The sequence below is a fragment of the Eschrichtius robustus genome, chromosome 9 (assembly GCF_028021215.1).
Source record: "Eschrichtius robustus isolate mEscRob2 chromosome 9, mEscRob2.pri, whole genome shotgun sequence".
NCBI classification, from domain to species: Eukaryota; Metazoa; Chordata; class Mammalia; order Artiodactyla; family Eschrichtiidae; genus Eschrichtius; species Eschrichtius robustus.
The window spans coordinates 58,693,131-58,718,044 of NC_090832.1; the positions used below are offsets into that span (position 1 = coordinate 58,693,131).

General features: G+C 33.2%; 1 protein-coding gene across 2 annotated transcripts in view; it reads left to right on the forward strand.

The window, feature by feature from the left end:
• The window catches only part of ASCC3 (activating signal cointegrator 1 complex subunit 3), a 338,689-nt gene that overhangs the window by 205,447 nt on the left and 108,328 nt on the right, over positions 1–24,914 (forward strand). For both annotated transcript variants that reach the window (XM_068551389.1, XM_068551390.1), the window contains 12 exons: positions 1,057–1,143; positions 3,445–3,621; positions 6,811–7,036; positions 8,612–8,766; positions 11,245–11,343; positions 12,311–12,479; positions 15,586–15,806; positions 17,584–17,669; positions 21,884–22,050; positions 22,163–22,308; positions 22,434–22,554; positions 24,761–24,903. In XM_068551389.1, the coding sequence (XP_068407490.1) occupies positions 1,057–1,143; positions 3,445–3,621; positions 6,811–7,036; positions 8,612–8,766; positions 11,245–11,343; positions 12,311–12,479; positions 15,586–15,806; positions 17,584–17,669; positions 21,884–22,050; positions 22,163–22,308; positions 22,434–22,554; positions 24,761–24,903 (1,797 nt within the window). The remainder of the gene's footprint in view (positions 1–1,056; positions 1,144–3,444; positions 3,622–6,810; positions 7,037–8,611; positions 8,767–11,244; positions 11,344–12,310; positions 12,480–15,585; positions 15,807–17,583; positions 17,670–21,883; positions 22,051–22,162; positions 22,309–22,433; positions 22,555–24,760; positions 24,904–24,914) is intronic.

Consider the following 24,914-nt stretch of genomic DNA (forward strand, 5'->3'; position numbering starts at 1 on the left):
TGGGAAAACTTAATAGTGATTACCTGTGAGGAGAGGACTTAAATTTGAAAGGAGTTGGATTAAGGTGAATTTTTACTCTTTACTCTTTTTATAGAGAGAAAGTTTGATTTTTTTTTTATGTTCATTTTTATTTTTGTTCTTAAAATTGTTTTTTAAATGAAAAAGTAATAGAAATCACTAAGGTGAAATTTCTTCAGAAATATGAACACCAAGGCCTATATGAAATCTAAGTTTTGTACTTATTTAACGTGTGCTTATTATGCAGATAACATGTTTCAGAAAACATTTTCACGTGCATAATAGCTTTTCCTCATCTTGCCGCACATAAATCTTGTGTTTGTATAGCACTTTAGATTTCTTCAAAGTCTTTTAACATATATTACTCACAACCGTGATATGGTAGTTCCTCAACCCAAAACATTTTCCCTCGCCCTCTATTGCTGCTATCACCTACTCATGTTCACTCATTTTGTCCATTAAGTTACCTTTCTCATTTGTCCACTTGGTAGTGTGTTGCTGCCAAACTACATCTTAAGCCTGTTTGCTGCTCTCTTTCAGGGACTGTAGCCTTTCTTCTTTCCAGTTTCCTGAATTTCTGTATGCCCTAACTAGCAATGTTGTGATATATTTGCCGGAATCTTAAGTTACATATTTTTAGTTATTCCTCTCTGAATTTTATGTGATATATGATCAGCTTTAAGTTGATGAATGGTGCAGATTTACATAATGCCCATGCTGAAAATGAGCCAAGACAAGAATGTTATGCTGAACATTGTTTTAGATATCTGTTGTACGTTTCATTAACTGATTTTATAGATCTTTTTGCTTCTAAAGGTCTTCTCTAGCTAATTTTGTTTGGGGAATGTTTTTTAGTCTTTGATAAATTTGACAATGTTTAAAATGATGATTTTGGAACAGTATGCTACAGACATTATAACCCTGCATATTCTAGGGCTCAGATGTTCTCTTAGAATGTGTGATTTATAGTCGCATTTTTAATTTAAAATATTTTACTGGACCTTCTATTTTAATCAAATATAACACTTACTTTGGTAGACCTTCAATGAACTCTTTGATGCTCACAAAACAGAAAGTGATATTTTTGCTATAGTCTCCAAAGCTGAAGAATTTGATCAAATCAAGGTAAGATTACTTGAAGCTTGAATCAAATGCATATAACGCATATGTGTTGATTCATTTATAAAAGTTCATAATTTATTGTTATTCCTGATACAATATAAGCTGTATGACACTTCACATTTTGAGTACCAGCAATGTTCTTCCATTTATCAACAATGTCCACTATCCTAGATTTTGACAGTATGTCATACCTGACCTCATTCTTTGCTCTCTACTGCAAATCAAACATAATTTAAATAGGTTTTGCAGTAATGAAACTGTCAGAGAATATAGTGTGTAGATTTTGGTTTATCTGCAATATAAGGTTCGCTGAAGAAAATATAAAGGACATGCATGATTCAAACTTAGATATGAATATTTCTGTACCCATATTATAATTTAATCTTATTAACAGTGAAAACTTTAATACTTTGAATCATAGTACTTCACAGCTTTAAGCTATGAATGCGTTATACCATATAAAAATATATGACTGTAATGAATGCGTTTGAAGATAATTCAAGTTTGCCCTAATCTATTTGGGCAGAGGTTTTACTCTGGTCGAATAAAAAATGAAATCTCATCAGTTGAAAGATGGTGAGGTCAGAAGACTTAATTTTTGTGACATATCAAATTTGTATATGTCAATGGCAATTTTAATATTGGTGATGAATAATAAAATGTAATCTTATCAGCATCAAGATAGTTTTTCATTGTATTTTATTAGCTACCTATGAAAAAATTGCTATTATTTTAGTATACAAAAGGAAACTCTTGAGTTATCACAGATGGAAACTTTTAGAAAACATGCAATGTGGTTTAATTTCAATATAAAAAATTTATTAGAAGAGAACATACTTTTGACATAAATCATAGAAATATTTCTTTGTATCTGTCTACTAATGCAAAAGGAAAAAAAAGCAAAAATTAAAAAGTTGGACATAATTAAACTTAAAATTTTTGCACAGCAAAGGAAACCATCTACAAAATGAAAACACAACCTATGGAATCGGAAAAAACTTGCAAATAGGACTGACAAGGTGTTAATATACAAAATATACAAACAGCTCATATAACTCACTATCAAAAGAAACAACCCAATCTAAAAATAGGCAGAAGACCTAAATAGATATTTTTCTGAAGATGACATATAGATTTTCAACAGGCAAATGAAAAGATGTTCAACATCACTAATAACAACTCTAAGATATGCAAATCAAAACCACAATGAGATATCATCTCATACATGTCAGAATGGTTATCATCAAAATGTCTACAAATAACAAATGTTGGTGAAGATATGGAGAAAAGGGAACCTCAGTACAATGCCAGTGGGAATGTAAATTCATGTAGCCACTATGGAAAACAGTGGAGGTCCCCCCAAAACTAAAAATACAACTATCATATTATCTAGCATTTTCACTCTTGGGTGCATATTAAAAAATCACCAAAAACACTAATTCAAAGAGATACATGCACCTCAATGTTCATAGCAACATTATTTACAATAGCAAAAAAATGGAAGCAACCCAAGTGTCCGTCAACAGACAAAGCAATAAAGAAAATGTAGTATATATATATATATATATATATATATATATATATATATATATATACACAATGGAATATTACTCAGCCATAAAAAGGATGAAATTCTGCCATTTGCAGCAACGTGGATGTACCTAGAGAATAATATGCTTAGTGAAATAAACCAGACAAAGAAAGACAAATACTGTGTGATATCACTTATGTGCAGAATCTAAAAAATAAAATGAATGTATATAGCAAAACAGAAATATAGTCACAGATACAGAAAACAAAATAGTGGGGGTTTTTCTTCTGTTTTTAATTATGGTATAGTTGATTTACAATATTATATTAAGTCTCTGGTGTACAACATAGTGATTCACAATTTTAAATGTTATACTCCATTTATAGTTATTATAAAATATTGGCTATATTCCCTGTGCTGTACAATATGTCCTTGTAGTTTATTTTGTACATAGTATTCTGTGTCTCTTAATCCCCTACACCTATCTTGTCCCTATCCTCTCCCCTCTCCCCACTGGTAACCCCTGTTTTGTTTTCTATATCATAATTTTGTTTATTATATACTCCTCAGAAGTCCGTGTACTAACCTGTAATCATATAGTATATATTCTCTTACACCTGGCTTTTTGGCTAAAAATTATGGATTGAATAGTCATTAGTGATTCCTCCCTTTTCATTGCTCTTCCTTTTCATTGAAATATACTAGAATTTTAAAAAAAAAAAAATTTAAATAAATCAGCCCAAATAATCCTATAAAAACATTGATTCTTCCAGGTCAGAGAAGAGGAAATAGAGGAGTTAGATGCCTTATTAAACAGCTTCTGTGAACTCTCAGCTCCTGGAGGTGTAGAGAACAGTTATGGGAAAATAAACATCCTACTACAAACTTATATCAGCCGAGGGGAGGTGGACAGTTTCTCCCTTATATCAGATTCTGCATACGTTGCCCAGGTAAGAATATTACTCCCTTCCTGTTTTCTCTTCCTTGGTTACTTTTGGAGATTCAAGGAATTAATTCATGCTATACTATGAATGTATTGCATTGTGACATGCTGTCAAATTACCATTTTATCTTAGAACTGGTTCTGTTTAATTTGTACATCTTTTATGCCGTCTATGCTGTTAGATCAGGAACAGGGGTGGGATTTGGTGGTTGGCTTGGCTGTTTTTGATGTTGCTATTATTTACATTTTAGAGTTTAAAATTATCAATATATGATTTTTTTCTGTTTTAAATGATAAAGTTCACTTTTACTTAGGAAGGGCAATAGTACAATAATATTTCAAGTGAAAAGAAAAGATTGTGGAACCTTTGTAGCATTCCCCAGATGTTAGAAATGTAAACAATTGTTTTTAACCATTAAACAAGGCTTAGTAAATATACCCCATACCATATATTAAGTATGATATATCTTTTATAAAAAAGGTAATCTTTCTTTCCTACTGTCGATACTTAACAAATTGAGTACTGAAGGAAAATTAATCCATAAATTACAGCTCATTAAATGTTTAAGTTTGTAAAATTACCATAGTATAAAATGTTGTAATATTTATGTTTTTAATATTCAAGCCCTCATATGATATAAAGTAGATTTTGTTTGCAGTATTTACCTTTCAAATGAGAGGTTTCCCTTCTAGGCATACTTTTTTAAAAGATATTTTTTATTTCTCAAGAATACTTTTTAAATTATTTTTATTGAGTAATGCCTCCTCTAGGTTAAGGAGAAGTAAAAGGTTAATCTTATTTTAAATATAGAAAATATTCCACTATGTATTTTGTGTTTGTAATTTTGCTCAAAGACTTAATATAGAAAGAGTATGTTTGTGTTAAATGAATTATTATTAACAGCTATGAATACCCCAGAGTGCTTTGAAATAACTGTGAACATGAAATATTTACAAACATAAACCAAGATATATTGGTAAACAGTTTGAATGAATGCAGTAATTTAATCAAAGTAACCAAGAGACCAGGTGATGATTTCATATATTATATAAAGTAAATGTGGATGTGGTGAAAACATACTCTTTTTATTTTTTATTTTGGAACACATGTTTCTGCCATAGAAAAACACATATATTCTCAAAAACCTAAAGCCTCTATACGGAACCATTGTTTTTAAAGTCTTTTGTTTTATCTGTTTTTCTGAAAAATAATATAATATTGTCATTTTATTTTATCTAATGATTTTATATTGCAATAGTTAATGATTTAACTGAAACGTAAAGCTTTACTGGGTTCTGGATGAATAATCTGACCATATTTCTGCTTGATTCAAGATTATGAAGATATCATCAGAGACTGATTTACGAATTGCTTTACAGTATAAAACTTACGGTTTCTTCATGATTGGTACCCAGAAAGTCAGTCTCAAAAGATTGAGGATATATCTCTAAGAATCCCTTTAAAAAAAAAAAAAAAAAAAACTATTATGGGTTTATCATTCTTGAATATGTTAGATAAATTATTGTTGGTTTTTTGGGGGGTTTTTTTGGTTTTGTTTTGTTTTTGTGTGTATTTTTTTTTTTAGTTTAAGCCATCAGTAGTTCCACAAGCACTCTCTCAGCTCTGTAAAATAGTACTTCCTTGTATATTTCTGAAACTTTATTCTCTCAGCCCTTAAGATAAATCCTTAGCTCAGATATTCTATGATTTTATAAAGGGGCCTATATTTGTCTTCTACATGTTAGAGATTTTGATCACTATTCCCATGCAATTTATATCATTTCAGATTAAAATGTCCTGTTGGTATCTTCTCACATGGGATTTCTCTTTCCATTTCTTTTAGCTTTTAGGGAACAACTATAGGTTCTGAAATATAAAAACATACTTTCAAACACAGTTGAGAAAATTAGCCTGGCAATTTTTTTAGAAGAGCAACTGAGCATGCTGTAGGAAGACCTATTTGATAGCTATAAAAATCAAAATATTCATTTTACTGATCATTTTCTGGGCCTAATAAGAGATATCCTGTCAATTTTTAACGGGTGTTACAGCTATCCTCATACTTCTAAATACCATTTGTTCTTAAATTTCTAATACTGAAACAAAGTAGTCGAATTTATCAAAAGATGAATAACACTTTTTATATAAAATATAAAACCAAAATCCTTAATTCTTATGATCATTTTTCACCTCATAATTTCAAGCCGGATCATCTGTTTGCTATTTAAAATCTTACTCTTTTCTATCTCTTTTTATGATTTTGATCAGATTTAACATTCTTCGTTTTCAAATACAGATGTCATTAGATATTGTAAGGTGTCTCTAAGCTCATGATTTTAAAAATAATCTTCCATAAAACAGTCTGCAAAGTTAATGATAGAGGGAAGGAAGAAAAACAAACTACAGAGATGTGAATAAAGGCTTCAATCATTGTAACTTTCTGTATGTCTACTAATGAAGTTATCCTCAGATCACTGAATTTAGAATCTTGGAGTTAAGTTTGGCATTGTTTAGATCTGGCTTTCAATAGATACTCTGACATCAACTCTCCTGGTCAAATTATTAACCTCACCAAACTTTAGTATCTTCATCTATAAAATCATAATATCAAGACCAGTCAAATGACCAGTTGTCATAAAAATTAAATGAGATAATATATGCAAAGCGGTAAGCATACTGCTTGGTTTATACAGGAGCCATTAATATGGGTTAGTTGCACTCCTCAGTATTTCTTTGTTGCTCTTCTCTCACTAATTGTTCTCTCTGACTGGATCCGAAAGTCTTCCTTATTTCTCTAAATAGCTTTATAAATTTAATCATTCCACTATATACCCAAGGGCATCCTTGGCTGTCTCTTAGATTCTAAAATGGCCTCAGCACCCTCCCAAATACTTTGTATTTTTTTTTGTCTCTTCCTACTTCATTCCTGTTTAGGGGGTGTGAGGTGGAGCTTCCTAAGGACTGGGAAATAAAGCTACTCTTGGAGAGTTAAACAGGATAACATCCACATATAAAGGATGTGATTATTCTTGTGTAGAAGTAATAAAGATAATTAGGGTTATATGAGGATAGATGTTGCCCACAATTAAAGGATGCAGCTAGACATACTTTTGAAACTGAGTCTGAATAATAACTTTATTGACAAATTTAAAATTACATTGGACCTAACCACCAATCCCCCTTTTCATTCTTCAGAACGCAGCTAGAATTGTCCGTGCTCTTTTTGAAATTGCTCTGAGGAAACGTTGGCCTGCCATGACCTATAGGCTCCTGAATCTTAGTAAAGTCATCGACAAGAGGCTCTGGGGTTGGGCTAGCCCTTTGAGACAATTTTCAGTCTTACCACCACACATTCTAACAAGATTAGAAGAAAAAAAACTTACTGTGGATAAGCTGAAAGACATGAGGAAAGATGAAATAGGTAAGAAGGAAGCAAAAATGTTTTAATGTACTGTTTCATGCAGTTAAAATATTTCACTTGATGTAAAAAAAAAAAAGTATTGTGAATTTCCACATTACTAAAGATAAACTTCTACCATTTTTATGAAATTTCTTTTACATTGATCTAAACTCAGGCAAAAGTCTCTCTAAATTTTATTAAGTTACTCAATAGAATTAGCAGTTAAAATGGAGTTTAGATTGTCACACTCTTGAGTATTTTACAGATAGAATCTTAGCTACAAATGATGAGAATTAGTCAATGAGGCTTATTCTCAAGTTATTTCTTTTGTTCATTTCATTTCATCGTCTTTTGTTATGTATATCAGCAGTATTACAGCAAAAAAGTATGTCAACATTAAACCCTACATTTCTTCAGTTTCTAAATGAGCTTCATCATTACACATGTATAGATCTTTAAACACAGTTGGTATCGGTGTGTAAATAGCATTTGGTCTTCTATGTTTTTCACATAATATTGAAAAATTATCCCTACATACATTGCCATGTACCTTAACATTCTGTTGGACAAACATTGATTAGGTAATATTTCAGATTCTGAATAGAATAGACATTACTCATGAAGGGAGTCAGGCTGAGGAGAAATAGAGGGACCTGGCAAAAGGTCCATAGATGTGTAGAGAGGCTGAGATAGTTATTTCCCTTGTATAATAAGAAGAATACTTCTCAGATGGAATGGAAAAGGGGAGGTATCAATAAAAATAGAAATTGAGAATACAAACTAGGAAGTTGAGATTACTCACCTTGGGTAACATAAATATTTTATTAAAATAAGGAAAATCACTTTAGATTTTCAAACTTTGGTGAACATAAAACATTTTGATTTACTTGTAAATATGCTTTAAAAAAATTATATTATGAAGCACCAAGACATACAAGAAATATTGATACTATAAGATAGAATCTATTTCCGCTTAGTCGCTTGGCCTGGAGTAGGAAAATGTTTAAAGTTAGTCACATCTATTTGTGACCCTCACCCCCACCCTGGTGCCTCCATTTGTATCTGTATTTCAGAATCTGATCATTTACGAAAATATGTATAAGTGGTTAATTTTGTGCTGGACTGGCCATATTTTATATTTTTATCTTTGTTTTCTGGAAATGGGTATGGATAGGTTAGTTGTGTTTGATTAGTAAAGCATTTTCCATCATGGTTATAGAGTTCTGAAATAGGCCTTGAATAAGTTAATGACTGTTTTCACAAAATACTGAATATTTCTATAATGAGTCTTAAACTGGCTAGGAGAAAAGTGGAACTGTTTATAGTAGTTTAAACACTATCAAGTCTCAGTAATTTTAAGAACCCTATTAATAGCTGAAAAAACCTTGATACTGGTTTACAGAGCTATGAATTGCTAATTCAAGTTAACTATTACAAAATATTCAAACATGCCAGGTCAAGAATGTCAGCTATTCTACATAGCAAATCATAAAACAAGCAATAAAAGCACCTTCTCTGAAATCCCATTTACAAGTCAGATTATATTGCTTTTTTTCTGTCTGGACACATTTCTTCTAAGTGACATTTTCCCTGCAGGTCACATTCTGCATCATGTGAATATTGGGCTCAAGGTCAAACAATGTGTTCATCAGATTCCTTCTGTTACAATGGAAGCGTCCATTCAGCCCATCACACGGACTGTCCTCCGAGTGACGCTCAGCGTCTGTCCTGATTTCACTTGGAATGATCAGGTAGAAATGGAAAACACCTATATCTACATTAAGGAAAAATGTCTGTACTGCAGGTTCAACTACACCTCCTTACGTCTGTCCTCAAGGCATATAGAAAAACCTTTAAAAAGAATATATATCGAAGAATCATTTAAAACATTGTATCAATAGTATTATTTACTCTCATCCTCAAGATAAGCATGTGGTATAATATATTAATAATATGTCAACCAGTGAGACCCCTTCAGAACATTTTAGGAAACCTAAAATTTCACATTGTATAATGGTTTAGTGGATTCAGCTCCATAGGGACTTTGCTTTATTCTATCTTCTTTCATTTTTCTCTATGTGATCTTCTTTTTTCCAGCTCTTCTTACTCTGTCATTTTAACCTACTCAAAATTCAAGATTCTTCATGCTAAAAGGGCCCTTTTAAAATCCTGAGGTTTCTCAAACTATCATTCTCTCCTTTACCATTAGACTTGTAGAAAGAGTAATCTGCATTTTCCTCCTGGTCACCTGTTTCCTGCTGAGACTACTTCAGTGATCACCAAAGACTGACTGATTGCCATAATAAATGGCTTTTTCTTAGTTATTTTGTTTACTTCTCTGAACATTCAGTCCTATACATGGTCCTTGAAAATGTCCTTCTTTGGCTCCCATCACTTTTCTGTTTCTGTTTTTACCCCTACTTCTGTTCTTTCTTCCAGACCTTAGCTGTTACTGTATACTCTGGATCCTCTTCTTATTCAGTCAATAATTCTTAAGGTCTGTCTTTGCACCAGTTACTGAGCAAAGAGTAGAGTAGAAAAGAGGTTGTACATACAGGCGAGTACATGTCAGTCCTTTCATTCAAGAAGCCAGTGGGGGAAGACAGGTAAATCAGTAAATGTAGTATAGCAATGCTTACTTAACATGGTAATTGTAAGGTTCGAGTTAAGTGTAAGTAAATATCTTCTGCATTACCTGACATTAGTACATCTTTAAAGTGAATGCATTTTATTCTGCGATGTTACGCAACCATAGTCCTAACCCAAATCTACCGTTGGTCTTAAAGTGTCCTAACCATTCATTCCTTCAGTTTCCTCATCTGTAAACATGTATAATAATAATAATTATCTTTCTCATAGAATTTCTGTGAGGACAAGATGATATAAAATTTTATTTAATATTTTAATAAATATAGAATTTTACATAAAGTATAAAATTACAAGTAGCCATAAACTCATTTCAAGTTTTTATATTTTCAAATACATAAAAGTTTTATGTTTTTTTACCCTGTTTTCTTGTATCAAGATCCATAATAGGAATTCCCTGGCAGTCCAGTGGTTAGGGCTCCACGCTTCCACTGTTGGGTGCCCAGGTTTAATCTCTGGTCGGGGAACTAAGATCCCACAAGCCACCCAGTGCGACCAAAAATAAAATAAAATAAAAAGGATCCATAATAAATCTCCCACAATTTGGTTTAATTCATTGTTAGAATGGAGTACTTAATTGTTCATAGTTGCTTCTATAAGTTAGAATGCTGTTGGCTGCAAGAATAGCAAATATGACTTGTCTCAAACTGACTTAAGCAGAAGAAGATATATCATCTTACATAATGATAGGTCCACAGGTAGAATAGGCCCTGAAAATGATTGAGTCTTCTGTTTAATGATACTCTTCCGGACCCAGGATCTTTCCATCTTTTTGCTCTGCTGATATTGTTGGCTACTTCCCAAATGTTTTCATGCTTCCATGTTCACATTTAACAGAGAGAGGGAAAAATACCCCACCTGCAGCAGCCCAGAGCATGGGCCAGAACACCTTTTCTTCAGCCTAACTGGGCCGGTATTGGGCACATGCCTATCCCTCACCACAACCTGTTGTAAGGGGGATACCATAAGCTGATTAGTGTATGCTAACCAAAATTATCCTGGGAGGTGGGGTTACCTTCTGAATTACATGAGAGAGGTGTGAATACTAAACAAGACTAGGCTTTGTTAGGAATAAAAAAAGAAAGAGCAATGAGTATACAAAATACAGTATATCTATCCAATGGAATATCATTTGTTAATAAGAAGGAATGAAGGACTGATGCACACTATGACATGAACGAAAACATTATGGTAAGTGAAAGAAGCCAGTCGCAAAATCATTTCATATATATGATTCCATTTATATGAAGTGTTCCAAATAGACAAATCTATAGAGAAAGAAAGTAGATTGTGGTTGTCCAGGGTTGGAGGTTGGGAGGATGGGGGGAAGATAGGTAGGGTACAAGGTTTTTTTGGGGGATGATAAAAATGTCCTAAAATTAGATTATGAAGATGGTTACAAAACTTTGTAAATGTATTAAAACTATTGAACTGTATACGTTAAATGAGTAAACTTTGTTATGTAAATTATATATCAATAAATCTGTTAAAAAGAGAGAGAGGAATGGGTGCTGGGAATACAAACAACAGTATCCCTTACTTGAGTTACAGTATATAGTATTAGGATACTATTTTTCTTCTAGGTCCATGGGACAGTAGGAGAACCCTGGTGGATTTGGGTAGAAGATCCTACAAATGATCATATTTATCATTCAGAGTATTTCCTAGTTCTAAAAAAACAGGTAAATATGTATATATGGCTCTATCCTTATTATGTTGCTGTCATTAGGAAGAAAATGTAAACTAAATAATTTCTATTTTTACCTATTTCTCTGTAATTTCATAGTGCCATTAAAGCTTCATGTATTATTTTTTATGTTTCTGTTTGGTTTTAAAAGAAAATAGTAATTAAATGTTATAGTATTCATATATTCAAAGTGATTTTCATTTGAGAAATTTAATTATAATCTTTCTAATGGTTTAAGGCATGTCTTCCAGAGGGGTGGGTGGGATAAATAATATTTTTTAAAATTAAATAAAAAATAATAACTTTAGGTGTTACATAAGCACAGTACTAAAGAATATTGAATCACATTGTATAAAAGATACTGTTTTTTAAATTCTCTATAAATTTCAAGAGAAAGACTCAATTTGATGAAAGCTGTCTTTAACTGTGATGCTTCATTCCTAATTTCTCTTTTTATCAAAGAGAAAGCAAGCTAGCTTTAGGCTTGAGTGGACACCCATAGAATTTTATAGCAATATTTTATTTTCATTGCATTTGTGTTCATGATTACCTTCTATTTATGTCAAGTGTTCTGTTATTCCACTTATGGTAGTCAAAGAATTTAAAGAAAACTATTAAGTAAATAACTTGGTAAAAATTAATGAAGTAAAGTACTTGAGTGAATGAATTTTGGAAAATTCTGATAATGAGTCAAATTAATAACCTGTTAATACATGATGATATGCATATGTAAATAATATAAACTGAGTGTATGTTTTTCCTTCTGTAATATCACGTATCCTCAGAAGGGAACCACCTACAAGTTTCTGAAGTATCTGAATATCTCAGCTATTTAGAAATCCAAGATATTTTTTTTATCTTTAGTACATACTGCTATAGATACGATTGTTTTTACAAGAGACTAATAAAGCCTTTATGCTACTAGAATAGCCATATTCATTTTAGACTTTATTTCACATTAGGTCATTAGTAAAGAAGCTCAACTGCTGGTGTTTACAATCCCTATTTTTGAGCCTTTGCCTTCTCAATATTACATCCGAGCAGTGTCTGATCGATGGTTGGGAGCTGAAGCTGTATGTATTATTAACTTTCAACATCTGATTCTACCAGAGAGACATCCTCCCCATACAGGTAACATATGGAATAGTAACTTGAATCACTGATTTTTCCAAAATTGTTGTTTTAGCTCATGTTGAAAAGTGTCTGTGCTTTAAAGGTGCCTGAATATGAATAAAAATCCAACTTATTTGTCAATACAGTTTGAAAAGAGACTTTTCAAAATCAGATCAAATGGCAGGCCTTAATTTTTTTTTATTTGCGATCCAAAAACATTAAGACTAGTTCAATTTTTATAATCTGACAAGCATGAGACTCACTGTTTCTGTATTACTATGCCTTGATCTCTATTTTTACATTATAATTTCTCCACATCTCCTTCCTTTTTCATTGCAAGTGTTGTCATTTTATCTGTGCTCTCTGTGAAACTTTTGAGATATCATTTTTTCCTTGCATTTATTACTGTTAAACTTACTTCTACTATGTTAATTTAATTAAAGTGAATTGTAGGGTTCTTTCCTCCATATAGTGTGCTTCTACACCAAAAAGTGCTAATACTAAGGAGTCAGGTTATGGTATTACTACAGAATGGATTCACGTATACTTCGAGTCAGTTTGTGTCTAACAAACAACATATACTCTTTATATTGGTTCTTTTCTTCCACACTAACATTATAAAAGGGTATGCGGTGATCTGCAGTATCATGTAACAGTGTTTTTCATTGTTTTCAGTGTTTGATAGTTGACAAAAATCCATTTTAAATTTTTATAACATGATTGACTGCCTTTCTATTTTGACTTGTTAAAGAAGCAAATTTTCATGAATAAATATTTATAATGATACTTTTAAGTAGCCTATAAAATATTCTATTTCAAAAATATCTTGAGGCTAATCTATTAACTAATTAGTATATTGTTTATTTCTTCTCATTGAGAATTCATAATGGATGAGTAAAGATTTCAAGAGGCCCTTAATTTATAGCAAAATGAAAGTCAATTTCTCTTTTCCATATAAGTCTTCCGAAGACAAACTCTTTGTTTTTTCAAAATAAAAATAGTAGTTTTTACCGCTTTCAGTGAACACATTATTTGACAATCTTTTGGGAAAGTAAAGTAGGCATTAATGTGACTTTAATCTTTGTCATTTTTGTACTTTGTTCATTATCTTAGCATATCTTAAAGAGAGATACTTTAAACTACAGCTTAGTACCACTTTGATATCTTGACAGAGCAAAACTAAAAAATTGTCAACCTAGAAAAATAATGAGATTGCAGTATCTACTAATCTACTCATTGAAGAGGACCTTTCTGGTTTTCTTTTATCAAATATGCTTTGTGATATCTGGAATCTCAAAATAAAATACATAAAAATGTTTGGTGCTTTCATTTAAAACGTATGCTACCAACATCACTACTGGGTCTCTCTGGCTGCAGTACCTGATTTTAACATATATTAACATCATATTTTAATGCTCATTTAATCACTTCTTTGTTGAGTGACCAAGCACGTCACCTTATTTATATAATTGGCTGATTTTCTGACTACATTTTTAAAAGAAATAAATGTACCACCATGACATACCAATTGATATTAAAAATGCATGATGTGGGACTTCCCTGGTGGTGCAGTGGTTAAAAATCCGCCTGCCAATGCAGGGGACACAGGTTCAAGCTCTGGTCCAGGAAGATCCCACATGCCGCGTAGCAACTAATCCCATGCACCACAACTACTGAGCCTGCACTCTAGAGCCTGTGAACCACAACTACTGAGCCCACGTGCCACAACTACTGAAGCCTGCGCGCCTGGAGCCAGTGCTCCACAACAAGGGAAGCCACTGCAGTGAGAAGCCTGCGCACCGCAACGAAGAGTAGCCCCTGCTCGCCGCAACTAGAGAAAGCCCACGCACAGCAACGAAAACCCAACGCAGCCATAAATAAATAAATTAATTAAATTTTTTAAAAATGCATGATGTAACCTCAATGATGGCTAGTTCTGTTTGGCTCCAAGTATACATATAGGCATCCCACTGATCTCAAATCAGTCAGGAAAAAATCTTCATCTTTCACAGAAGTAAAGCATCTTAATTTAGCATTGTCAATAAATGCCAAAATATTTATTTTTTTAGTCTTTATTAAGAATATGTCTATGCTTTGATTAGCATTGCAAGTTAAGACTTCCTCCCTTCTTGATTTTCAGGGCTACAAAAAATATAGGATATTGTAATCTGGTATAAGAAACATACAGTTAGTTCTCAATTACCTGTGTAATAGAGTAGAGCAGTGGAGCAATGGTAATATTTTTAAAATTAGCTTTTTTACTTTTAAATACATTTTCTGAGGAGAGAATTCTGCATACTTTCCCATCTGAAACTGTACGATGAAGATCTAACTCAAGATACAAACCACCATGTGCCTTCACTGATATTTTTTCCCTTCTTACTCAAACTTCAAATGAGTATAGTCATCTTCCAGGAAGTAATCCTGAGAGTAGCCAACTGATACCTCTCTGGATTATACGAAAATGAAATGACTATCAAGTTCAAGGGTATCTAGGTATAAGTTTATTTCTCAAAATCATTTTTATTTTCTAATCTCCTAGACCTCTAGTCTACATAATGATTTACAATTAAATCTAGTTTCTTTCAGTGTTTTCCCAGCACAGTTCTTATTTACCCAGTCATGCTATGATTTAAAACTCCCACCCAAGTTTCTTCTTGGAATTATTTTAAGTTCATGTTAGTTTGCGTTGGCTAGAACAGCAGTTCACGCGACCACTCTGTTTTGTCAATTGTCTAACAGATGAACAGTAACTTGTTATTAGTAACCATTCTACTACTGAAGTTTGCAAATGGTTTTCCTTCTTCTACAGATTGGTATAGATTTAGTTTTCTTCTAAAACATGCATATTTTCATTTACCTGTCATTCAAATCACTTTCCTGATTGGAAGAGAAAGATGTATCATTAGCACTGTCTTAGAGGTAGCTACCCCAGAAAAGTTTCCAACATGTCAATATTATAAATGTCCTAACAGAAAAAAAGATTGATAACTAGTATGTAAGAATTTGTTAATCCTTTTTTCCCTCTAAAGAATTAAGGATTATTATAATTTATTTCTAAGAGACAGTATTTAACATTGTGCATATTTTCCAGTTATTGTATGTACCTGTTGAATCTTTTCAGAATTACTGGATCTTCAGCCTTTACCAATCACAGCTTTGGGATGTGAAGCATATGAAGCACTATACAATTTTAGCCACTTTAACCCTGTGCAGACACAAATATTTCATACGCTGTATCACACAGACTGTAATGTCCTACTTGGAGCGCCCACTGGATCAGGAAAGACTGTTGCAGCTGAATTAGCCATTTTCAGAGTCTTCAACAGGTACCCTACTTCAAAGGTCAGTTGGAAACAATCACATGCTTACATTCAATTAGAAAGCATAGTTTATAATCTGTAAACTAGCCAGTTCTAAATATACTGGCAGGACTCGATGAATAGATTTGTCACTCCTGGTGAATTTTCCAGGGGAACCCAGATCAGTATTAGAATAACCGGCCACAAGAAAATTTATATTAAACTTTGGAGTTGGGGCTTCCCTGGTGGCGCAGTGGTTGAGAATCTGCCTGCCAATGCAGGGGACACGGGTTCAAGCCCTGGCCTGGGAAGATCCCACATGCCACAGAGCAACTAAGCCCGTGCGCCACAACTACTGAGCCTGCGCTCTAGAGCCCGTGAGCCACAACTACTGAGCCCATGTGCCGCAACTACGGAAGCCCACGTGCCTACAGCCTGTGCTCCACAACGAGACAAGCCACTGCAATGAGAAGCCCGCGCACTGCAACGAAGAGTAGCCCCTGCTCTCTGCAACTAGAGAAAGCCCGTGCGCAGCAACGAACACCCAACACAACCAAAAATAAATAAATAAAATAAATAAATTTATAAAAAATATTTAAAAAATTAAAAAACAAAAAAACTTTGGAGTCCTTTAGTTAGATTTCCAATGTACATATCGGTGCTCACATGTCCTTTCCTCATTGTAAGATACCTAATTCATAGCCATATTTGTAAGAAATATAATGATTCATAATCATTAATCATAATCATCCTTTGGCTATGAAGGAAATGCTGATACTTTAACAAATACAGCTTGATTACACAAGGAAATACAGAGGCAGCTTTTATTCCCCATTTCTCCAAATGGCCATGATATCATTAATGTAAAATAATGTGGCAAGTCAAATAAGTGTTGATTTTAAGCTTTCTTGAAATGTGAAGTACTCTCACTTTAGAAACATTATTTTCCAAGAAAGCTAATTCATATGTTGTGATTAGAATTATGTGATTTTTTTCCTCATCAGTTATAATTTTAGAAATGTTTTAACTTCCTTTTTCAGTGATTTCCATTTAGTAGCTGTTCTTCCCTACTTAGCTTTACATTTTCCTACTCCTCAGTTTATTATGTGGCGAGTGATTCATTAGGAGACATACTAACACAACAGTAGAGCTCTGTTCTAAGTTTGAAACATTTTATAAAGGAAAGAATTTTTTTTCAGTGAATAACCTGAAAAAAAATGTAAGTTTGGATTATTGTAAGTATGTAAGTTTGGATTATTAAAGATCGGGAGGGGGGGTTGTTTATTTTTATTTTTTAAAAGGTAGAACACCTAAAATGTATGACTGGCATTGGTGTCTTCCATAAAATATGCATTAAAATTTAAACAACCAGATTATTTATCTTTAGAATTCCAAAATTAGTAACTTTTTTCATGAAAGAATTATAAATCAGGTAACTCTTGATCATAAAAACTTTTATTTTCAGTAGAACCTTAATTTTCTCTAGGTAATGTATTATCTCATAGTTTTTTTTAATTTTTCACATTATGTTAAAAGATAATTTCATTATAAACTACCTAAATAAAATACAAATGGTGCTTTTAAAAAAAATACTTAAAATGTTCTATGTCGGTATTTTTAGGATGTGCTGTATTCATATCTTACTTTGGATAAGTGTTAAGTTAATGACTTTTTTCTGTTAATTTAAAATTTTAAGTCTTTCATTATTAAAAGATACATTTTTTAAACCACAGTTATATTTTGATAAATTCTATCGAGTTTAGCTTTATTTGAAAATGATGTCACTATTTTCATGAGATCTTTTTGCACCCCCATTTTAGGCAGTATATATTGCACCCTTAAAAGCCCTAGTACGTGAAAGAATGGATGATTGGAAAGTTAGAATAGAAGAAAAACTTGGTAAAAAGTAAGTTCTTACTTTTTCAGATGATATGCGTTGAATAATTTAAAAGGATCAACCAATAAAAGATTTGCATAAAACTGTTGAATGCTTTTACAGTGATTTTCATAGTCTTTTTATTTAAAGGTATGGTAGTTAAAATATTATCAATATTCTCATTTGTTTTAAGATTGCAAGTAAATTAAGGGCTTTCATTTTTCACTTTTATTTGGCAAGATAATTTTCTCAAAATTTCTAGATTCAAAAGCAAAAGAAAAATAAGATACATCTCTTTATTTTTCTTTCATATCTTTCAGGGTAACTTCCAAAAACCGCTTAGAAGGCATTTTGCGTGTAAATAATTTACCAAAAATTAAAAAATCATTGAAGAACATGACTTAAAAAAATTTTACTGTTGACAAGGTTATTTATTATAGTACTGTTTTTAATAGCAAGATTGCATTGTAACCTGAGTGACCAATAGAGCATCACTAAATAAGTTATGGCACATTCACACAATGCAAAATATTGTATTACTCTATTAAAAAATGTACTCTATATACTGAAGAAATGATCTTCAGAGATAGTTAAAAAAATGTTTTTAAGTTAAGTACCCCTCTTTTGTTTTTAAAAAATGGTAAAGAATATAAATATGTGGTTGTTTTAGAATGAGAACTGGGTGACTGGAGAATATCCATGTTACAGAGACTATTTACTATATATTCTTTGAACCATATGAATGTATTACCTAGAATGTAAAAATAAATGAATAAAACTAAGTAAAAGCTTTGGGAATGCTATACTTGGAGGAACTAATCTTGACTTTTTTCTGTTTTTCGAATCAAAACAGATATAAAAATGACTTAATGATTTCCTAAAATTTGGAGTTAGTCTTCAGATTTCTGTCTTTCACACTCTAAGTCTGAGATCCTCTCAGAATGGGGTGGCACATATTTGCCCCAGGTTATCTTGTTTGTGTCCTAATATGTTTGAATTTGCCTATAATATCTACAAAATTTCAACCTAAGAAAAGAAATGAAGTTCACAGATAATCATATTCTTGTTGTTTTTTTTTTAAACATCTCTATTGGAGTGTAATTGCTTTACAGTGGTGTGTTACTTTCTGCTTTATAACAAAGTGAATCAGTTATACATATACATATATCCCCATATCTCTTCCCTCTTGCGTCTCCCTCCCTCCCACTCTCCCTATCCCACCCCTCTAGGTGGTCATAAAGCACCGAGCTGATCTCCCTGTGCTATGCAGCTGCTTCCCACTAGCTATCTATTTTACACCTGATAGTGTATATATGTCCATGCCACTCTCTCACTTTGTCCCAGCTTACCCTTCCTCCTCCCCATATCCTCAAGTCCATTCTCTAGTAGGTCTGCGACTTTATTCCCGTCTTGCCCCTAGGTTCTTCATGACCTTTTTTTTTTTTTTCTTTTTAGATTCCATATATATATGTGTTAGCATACTGTATTTGTTTTTCTCTTTCTGACTTACTTCACTCTGTATGACAAACTCTAGGTCCATCCACCTCACTACAAATAACTCAATTTCATTCCTTTTTATGGCTGAGTAATATTCCATTGTATATATGTGCCACATCTTCTTTATCCATTCATCTGTCGATGGACACTCAGGTTGCTCCCATGTCCTGGCTATTGTAGATAGAGCTGCAGTGAACATTGTGGTACATGACTCTTTTTGAATTATGGTTTTCTCAGGGTATATGAGCAGTAGTGGGATTCCTGTGTCATATGGTAGTTCTATTTTTAGTTTTTTAAGGAACCTCCATACTGTTCTCCATAGTGGCTATATCAATTTACATTCCCACCAACAGTGTATGAGGGTCCCATTTTCTCCACACCCTGTCCAGTATTTATTGTTTGTAGATTTTTTGATGATGGCCATTCTGACCAGTGTAAGATGATATCACATTGTAGTTTTGATTTGCATTTCTCTAATGATTAATGAGGTTGAGAATTCTTTCATGTGTGTGTTGGCAATCTGTATACCTTCTTTGGAGAAATGTCTATTTAAGTCTTCTGCCCATTTTTGGATTGGGTTGTTTGTTTTTTTGATATTGAGCTGCATGAGCTGCTTGTATATTTTGGAGACTAATCCTTTGTCAGTTGATTCATTTGCAAATATTTTCTCCCATTCTGAGGGTTGTCTTTTCATGTTCTTTATGGTTTCCTTTGCTGTGCAAAAGCTTTTAAGTTTCATTAGGTCCCATTTGTTTATTTTTGTTTTTATTTCCATTTCTCTAGGAGGTGGGTCAAAAAGGATCTTGCTGTGATTTATGTCATAGAGTGTTCTGCCTATGTTTTCCTCTAAGAGTTTAATAGTGTCTGGCCTTACATTTAGGTCTTGAATCCATTTTGAGTTTATTTTTGTGAATGGTGTTAGGGAGTGTTCTAATTTCATTCTTTTACATGTAGCTGTCCAGTTTTCCCAGCACCAACTATTGAAGAGGCTGTCTTTTCTCCACTGTATATTCTTGCCTCCTTTATCAAAGATAAGGTGACCGTATGTGTGTGGGTTTATCTCTGGGCTTTCTATCCTGTTCCATTGATCTATATTTCTGTTTTTTGTGCCAATACCATACTGTCTTGATTACTGTAGCTTTGTAGTATAGTCTGAAGTCAGGGAGCCTCATTCCTCCAGCTCCGTTTTTCTTTCTCAAGATTGCTTTGCCTATTCGCGGACTTTTGTGTTTCCATACAAATTGTGAAATTTTTGTTCTACTTCTGTGAAAAATGCCATTGGTAGTATGATAGGGATTGCCTTGAATCTGTAGATTGCTTTGGGTAGTATAGTCATTTTCACAATGTTGATTCTTCCAATCCAAGAACGTGGTATATCTCTCCATCTGTTTGTATCATCTTTAATTTTGTTCATGAGTGTCTTATTCTTTTCTGCATACAGGTCTTTTGTCTCCTCAGGTAGGTTTATTCCTAGGTATTTTATTCTTTTTGTTGCAGTGGTAAATGGGAGTGTTTCCTTAATTTCTCTTTCAGATTTTTCATCATTAGTGTATAGGAATGCAAGGGATTTCTGTGCATTAATTTTGTATCCTGCTACTTTACCAAATTCATTGATTAGCTCGAGTAGTCTTCTGGTAGCATCTTTAGGATTCTCTATGTGTGGTATCATGTCATCTACAAACAGTGACAGTTTTACTTCTTCTTTTCTGATTTGGATTCCTTTTATTTCTTTATCTTCTCTTATTTCTGTGGCTAAAACTTCCAAAACTGTGTTGAATAACAGTGGTGAGAGTCGGCAACCTTGTCTTGTTCCTGATCTTAGTGGAAATGGTTTCAGTTTTTCACCATTGAGGACGATGTTGGCTGTGGGTTTGTCATATATGGCCTTTATTATGTTGAGGAAAGTTCCCTCTGTGCCTACTTTCTGGAAGTTTTTTATCATAAATGAGTGTTGCTTTTGTCGAAAGCTTTTTCTGCATCTATTGAGATGATCATATGGTTTTTCTCCTTCAATTTGTTAATATGGTGTTTCACATTGATCGATTTGCGTATATTGAAGAATCCTTGCATTCCTGGTATAAACCCCACTTGATCGTGGTGTATGATCCTTTTAATGTGCTGTTGGATTCTGTTTGCTAGTATTTTGTTGAGGATTTTTGCATCTATGTTCATCAGTGATATTGGCCTGTAGTTTTCTTTCATTGTGACATCTTTGTCTGGTTTTGGTATCAGGGTGATGGTGGTCTCATAGTATGAGTGTGGGAGTGTTCCTCCCTCTGCTATATTTTGGAAGAGTTTGAGAAGGATAGATGTTAGCTCTTCTCTAAATGTTTGATAGACATAATCATATTCTTAGTGAATGTCTCCTTTTGTCTTAATAAGTTAACACTTTCCCTCATTAGAAAGGTGTTTATTCCAACATATGGAGGAGGTGTGAGTTCAACTCTATAAAATCACATAGGGCAGAGACTTTGTAAACATAAAGCAAAGTTTGACACCCTTGCATGTCTGCATAAAAGTTAGATTTCAGTGATTTGCTTTTATACATTCTTCATTTTATGGAAGGAAATCATCTTAGAATCATTAAGAAACATCTGTTTTGGACTCAAGTCAGAAAATTTCAGAAATCAAAGGGAGATAAAGTAGTTTTAAGCATAATAAAATTTTATTTTGAAAGACATATTTTTGCTTTTCCAAGCTCATGTGTTACCTGAAAAATTAAAGGGATCATTTTTATTCTTCTCCAGAGTTATTGAACTAACAGGGGATGTAACTCCTGATATGAAATCCATTGCCAAGGCTGACCTTATCGTCACCACACCAGAGAAGTGGGATGGAGTCAGCAGAAGCTGGCAAAATCGGAACTATGTAAAGCAAGTCACTATTCTCATCATAGATGAGATCCATCTGCTCGGTGGGTGCCACTATATCTGAATCCAGTTTACAAACTTCAACTCTTCATACTTGCAGCAGCCAGCATCAGGACTTGTGTTAAATGATTAACATACATTATTCCTATTTCTTAGGGGAGGAAAGAGGCCCTGTTCTAGAAGTCATTGTATCTCGAACGAATTTCATCTCATCTCACACAGAAAAGCCTGTTAGAATAGTTGGACTATCTACTGCATTGGCTAATGCCAGAGACCTTGCTGACTGGCTCAACATTCGTCAGGTATGTGGAAGATTGATAAATCAGGCATTTAACAGTATGGCTCAAGGCCATATTAAAGAGGTGCTATAACACTATAAACTAAAGTATAAAAACTGGAAATGGTTTCTCTCTCATTTTTACTCTAGATGGGCTTGTTCAACTTCCGACCATCAGTGCGTCCAGTTCCACTGGAAGTTCACATTCAGGGTTTCCCAGGTCAACATTACTGTCCTCGTATGGCTAGTATGAATAAGCCTACATTTCAGGGTAAGCTTCAGATTCTTGGAATGAAATACCAACCATTTTGTATGGTAGCCTTTAAATGCGTTCTAAATGATGTGGGTTTCTTTGAAAGGGTAGTACTGCTCCAACTTCTACAAATATCTACAACTATTTACCTTAACTGTTAAGGAATATAAATATATGTTGAATTAACTATTGACAATTAGATTTCATAAGTGATAATGTCTTTGTAGTAGAATAAATGTATGTAACTTTTAAAAATAATCAAATTAGTCTTAAAAACAATTTATTAAGGTACTATGGTAGTAGCTTGAGTAAATGATAAATAGAGGGTACAAGTTTTAAAAACTCACATAGTACTGATTTTTATCAGAAATCATCTTAAAAATTTCAGTACCTTTTTTGGCAATGCATCTGTTCATGTGTTTTGTTTTGTTTTTTGCTTTTCCCTTTCTAACAAATTAGGCAAGCAAGAGAGATTTGAGAATAACACTCCTATCTTACTAAAACATGTTTTCATGTTTAGGCTGCATAAGGAATATTTATTATATCAATTAAAAATAACCTCCAAAATAAATTCTCTAACGTGAACCGCTGTTGATTGTGAGGTGACAGTTGTGAGGTGGCTTTTTAGCTGCTGTAATTAGCCTTATGACAGAAGCAAAGTATTGATTGTGAACTAGAGACCAATCTTGGCAGTTCAGATTATTTACACCTCCACAGAAGCATTGTACAAAATCACTAATGAACAATAAATCTGTCGTGAGCTGTTCAGCCACACCTGTTCTTGCAGCAGCAAAAATCCATTAAATGTTGAGGTTTAAAAAAGAGGCAAATTCATTCACGGTTATGTGTACAAATGATACCAATATTGTACTAATATGTGTATTTTAAACGTTGTATCTCTAATATGATTTATCAGAGCATTACCATTTGCATTCTATAAATTCTGATAAACTGTGAGTGTGTTCATTTTTCATAGTATGTATTGTAGATTGCTTATATTTATTTAAGGAATGGCTGATTGCAAACCAGTGATTGAAATGAAGCATTTTGTGTTATGTAAATCAATAGTAAATAACCTATACCTGCACTTCTCTAGATATGGCATAAGTACAGTAGCTGTCCTTGTAAACTATTTATTATACCTGTAGTGGATCACTATATTTCTTTCAGTTTAGATTTATGATTTTGTGATAGCTTTATTTCTCACTCTTAGGGTATAAATATAGTCAAAGTCATGTCAACATTTCCATTTATGAACCTTGTTTTTTAGCCCATAAAAAGAAATTCTGCAGCTCACATTTCAAACAAGAAATTACAAGGAGGTTGAACTTTTTATATAAAATAAAAGTTTTTAATAACTCTGTTTTAAGACACCTGTGTACACATAAGTATAAATTCTACTTGTGCCATCTTATCAGCATTTTGGAGCCTATGCATAGCAAAGAAACCTCAACTCCAATTAGGTCAAATGATTTATGTGGCTCTTTAAGTAATTGTTTTTCAGTCTTATTACCCAGTTTTCAAACTGCTCATCTTCTGTGTGTCTACTCCCTATGTGCCGTCACTCAGATATAGATTCAAGCGTGGTATTCTTTTCAGCTCTCTTCTACATTCTCTTATCTTCCCTCTTGAAATCTTACACATATGTTTTTAGAAAAACAGAAGGAAAACATTCTTCTGACTTATTTCTGACTAATTTATTGATACAAACTCTCTTAATTTTTCTATCTACTGGCAAAAGGACAAAAATAAAAGGAATTTTTTGTGGCTTTTCTTCACCACCCCCCCCAGGACTTGACTCTCTCTCCAGACCCCAGGGCCAATTAACTGTGGAATATCACTGCTCAGGCAAGCAGAAGCACAACTCAGAAATAGAAAACCCCACCTAAGATTTAGTATCCATATACAGCTATGAATGGAGAGTCTCTGCTTTTAAGTCTCCTTCCTTGGCAGTTCAGAACAGAACCGGGAGTCGAGATAGTTCAGTCTTCCCTGTCCTAGGCAGAATACTCCCCTGAGCCAGCTACCTTTCCTTTCCTATCATTTCTCCAGTATGCTGTCAGATCCAGGTAGTAGCTCAAATAATGCTATACTTCATGACCAAATTATGAATTCAATTAAATCATTTACACCATTAGTTTTCATGTGTCCATTTGATATCCTAATGAAATTCGGATTCTGGTATAAGTGGCTTACCATTTTATTTTCCACAACTTTTCAACAGCAATTAGAAGCCATTCTCCAGCCAAACCTGTTCTGATATTTGTCTCATCAAGACGTCAAACCCGTCTTACTGCTTTGGAATTGATAGCCTTTCTGGCCTCTGAAGAAGATCCAAAGCAGTGGTTGAATATGGATGAAAGAGAGGTAAGCAATAT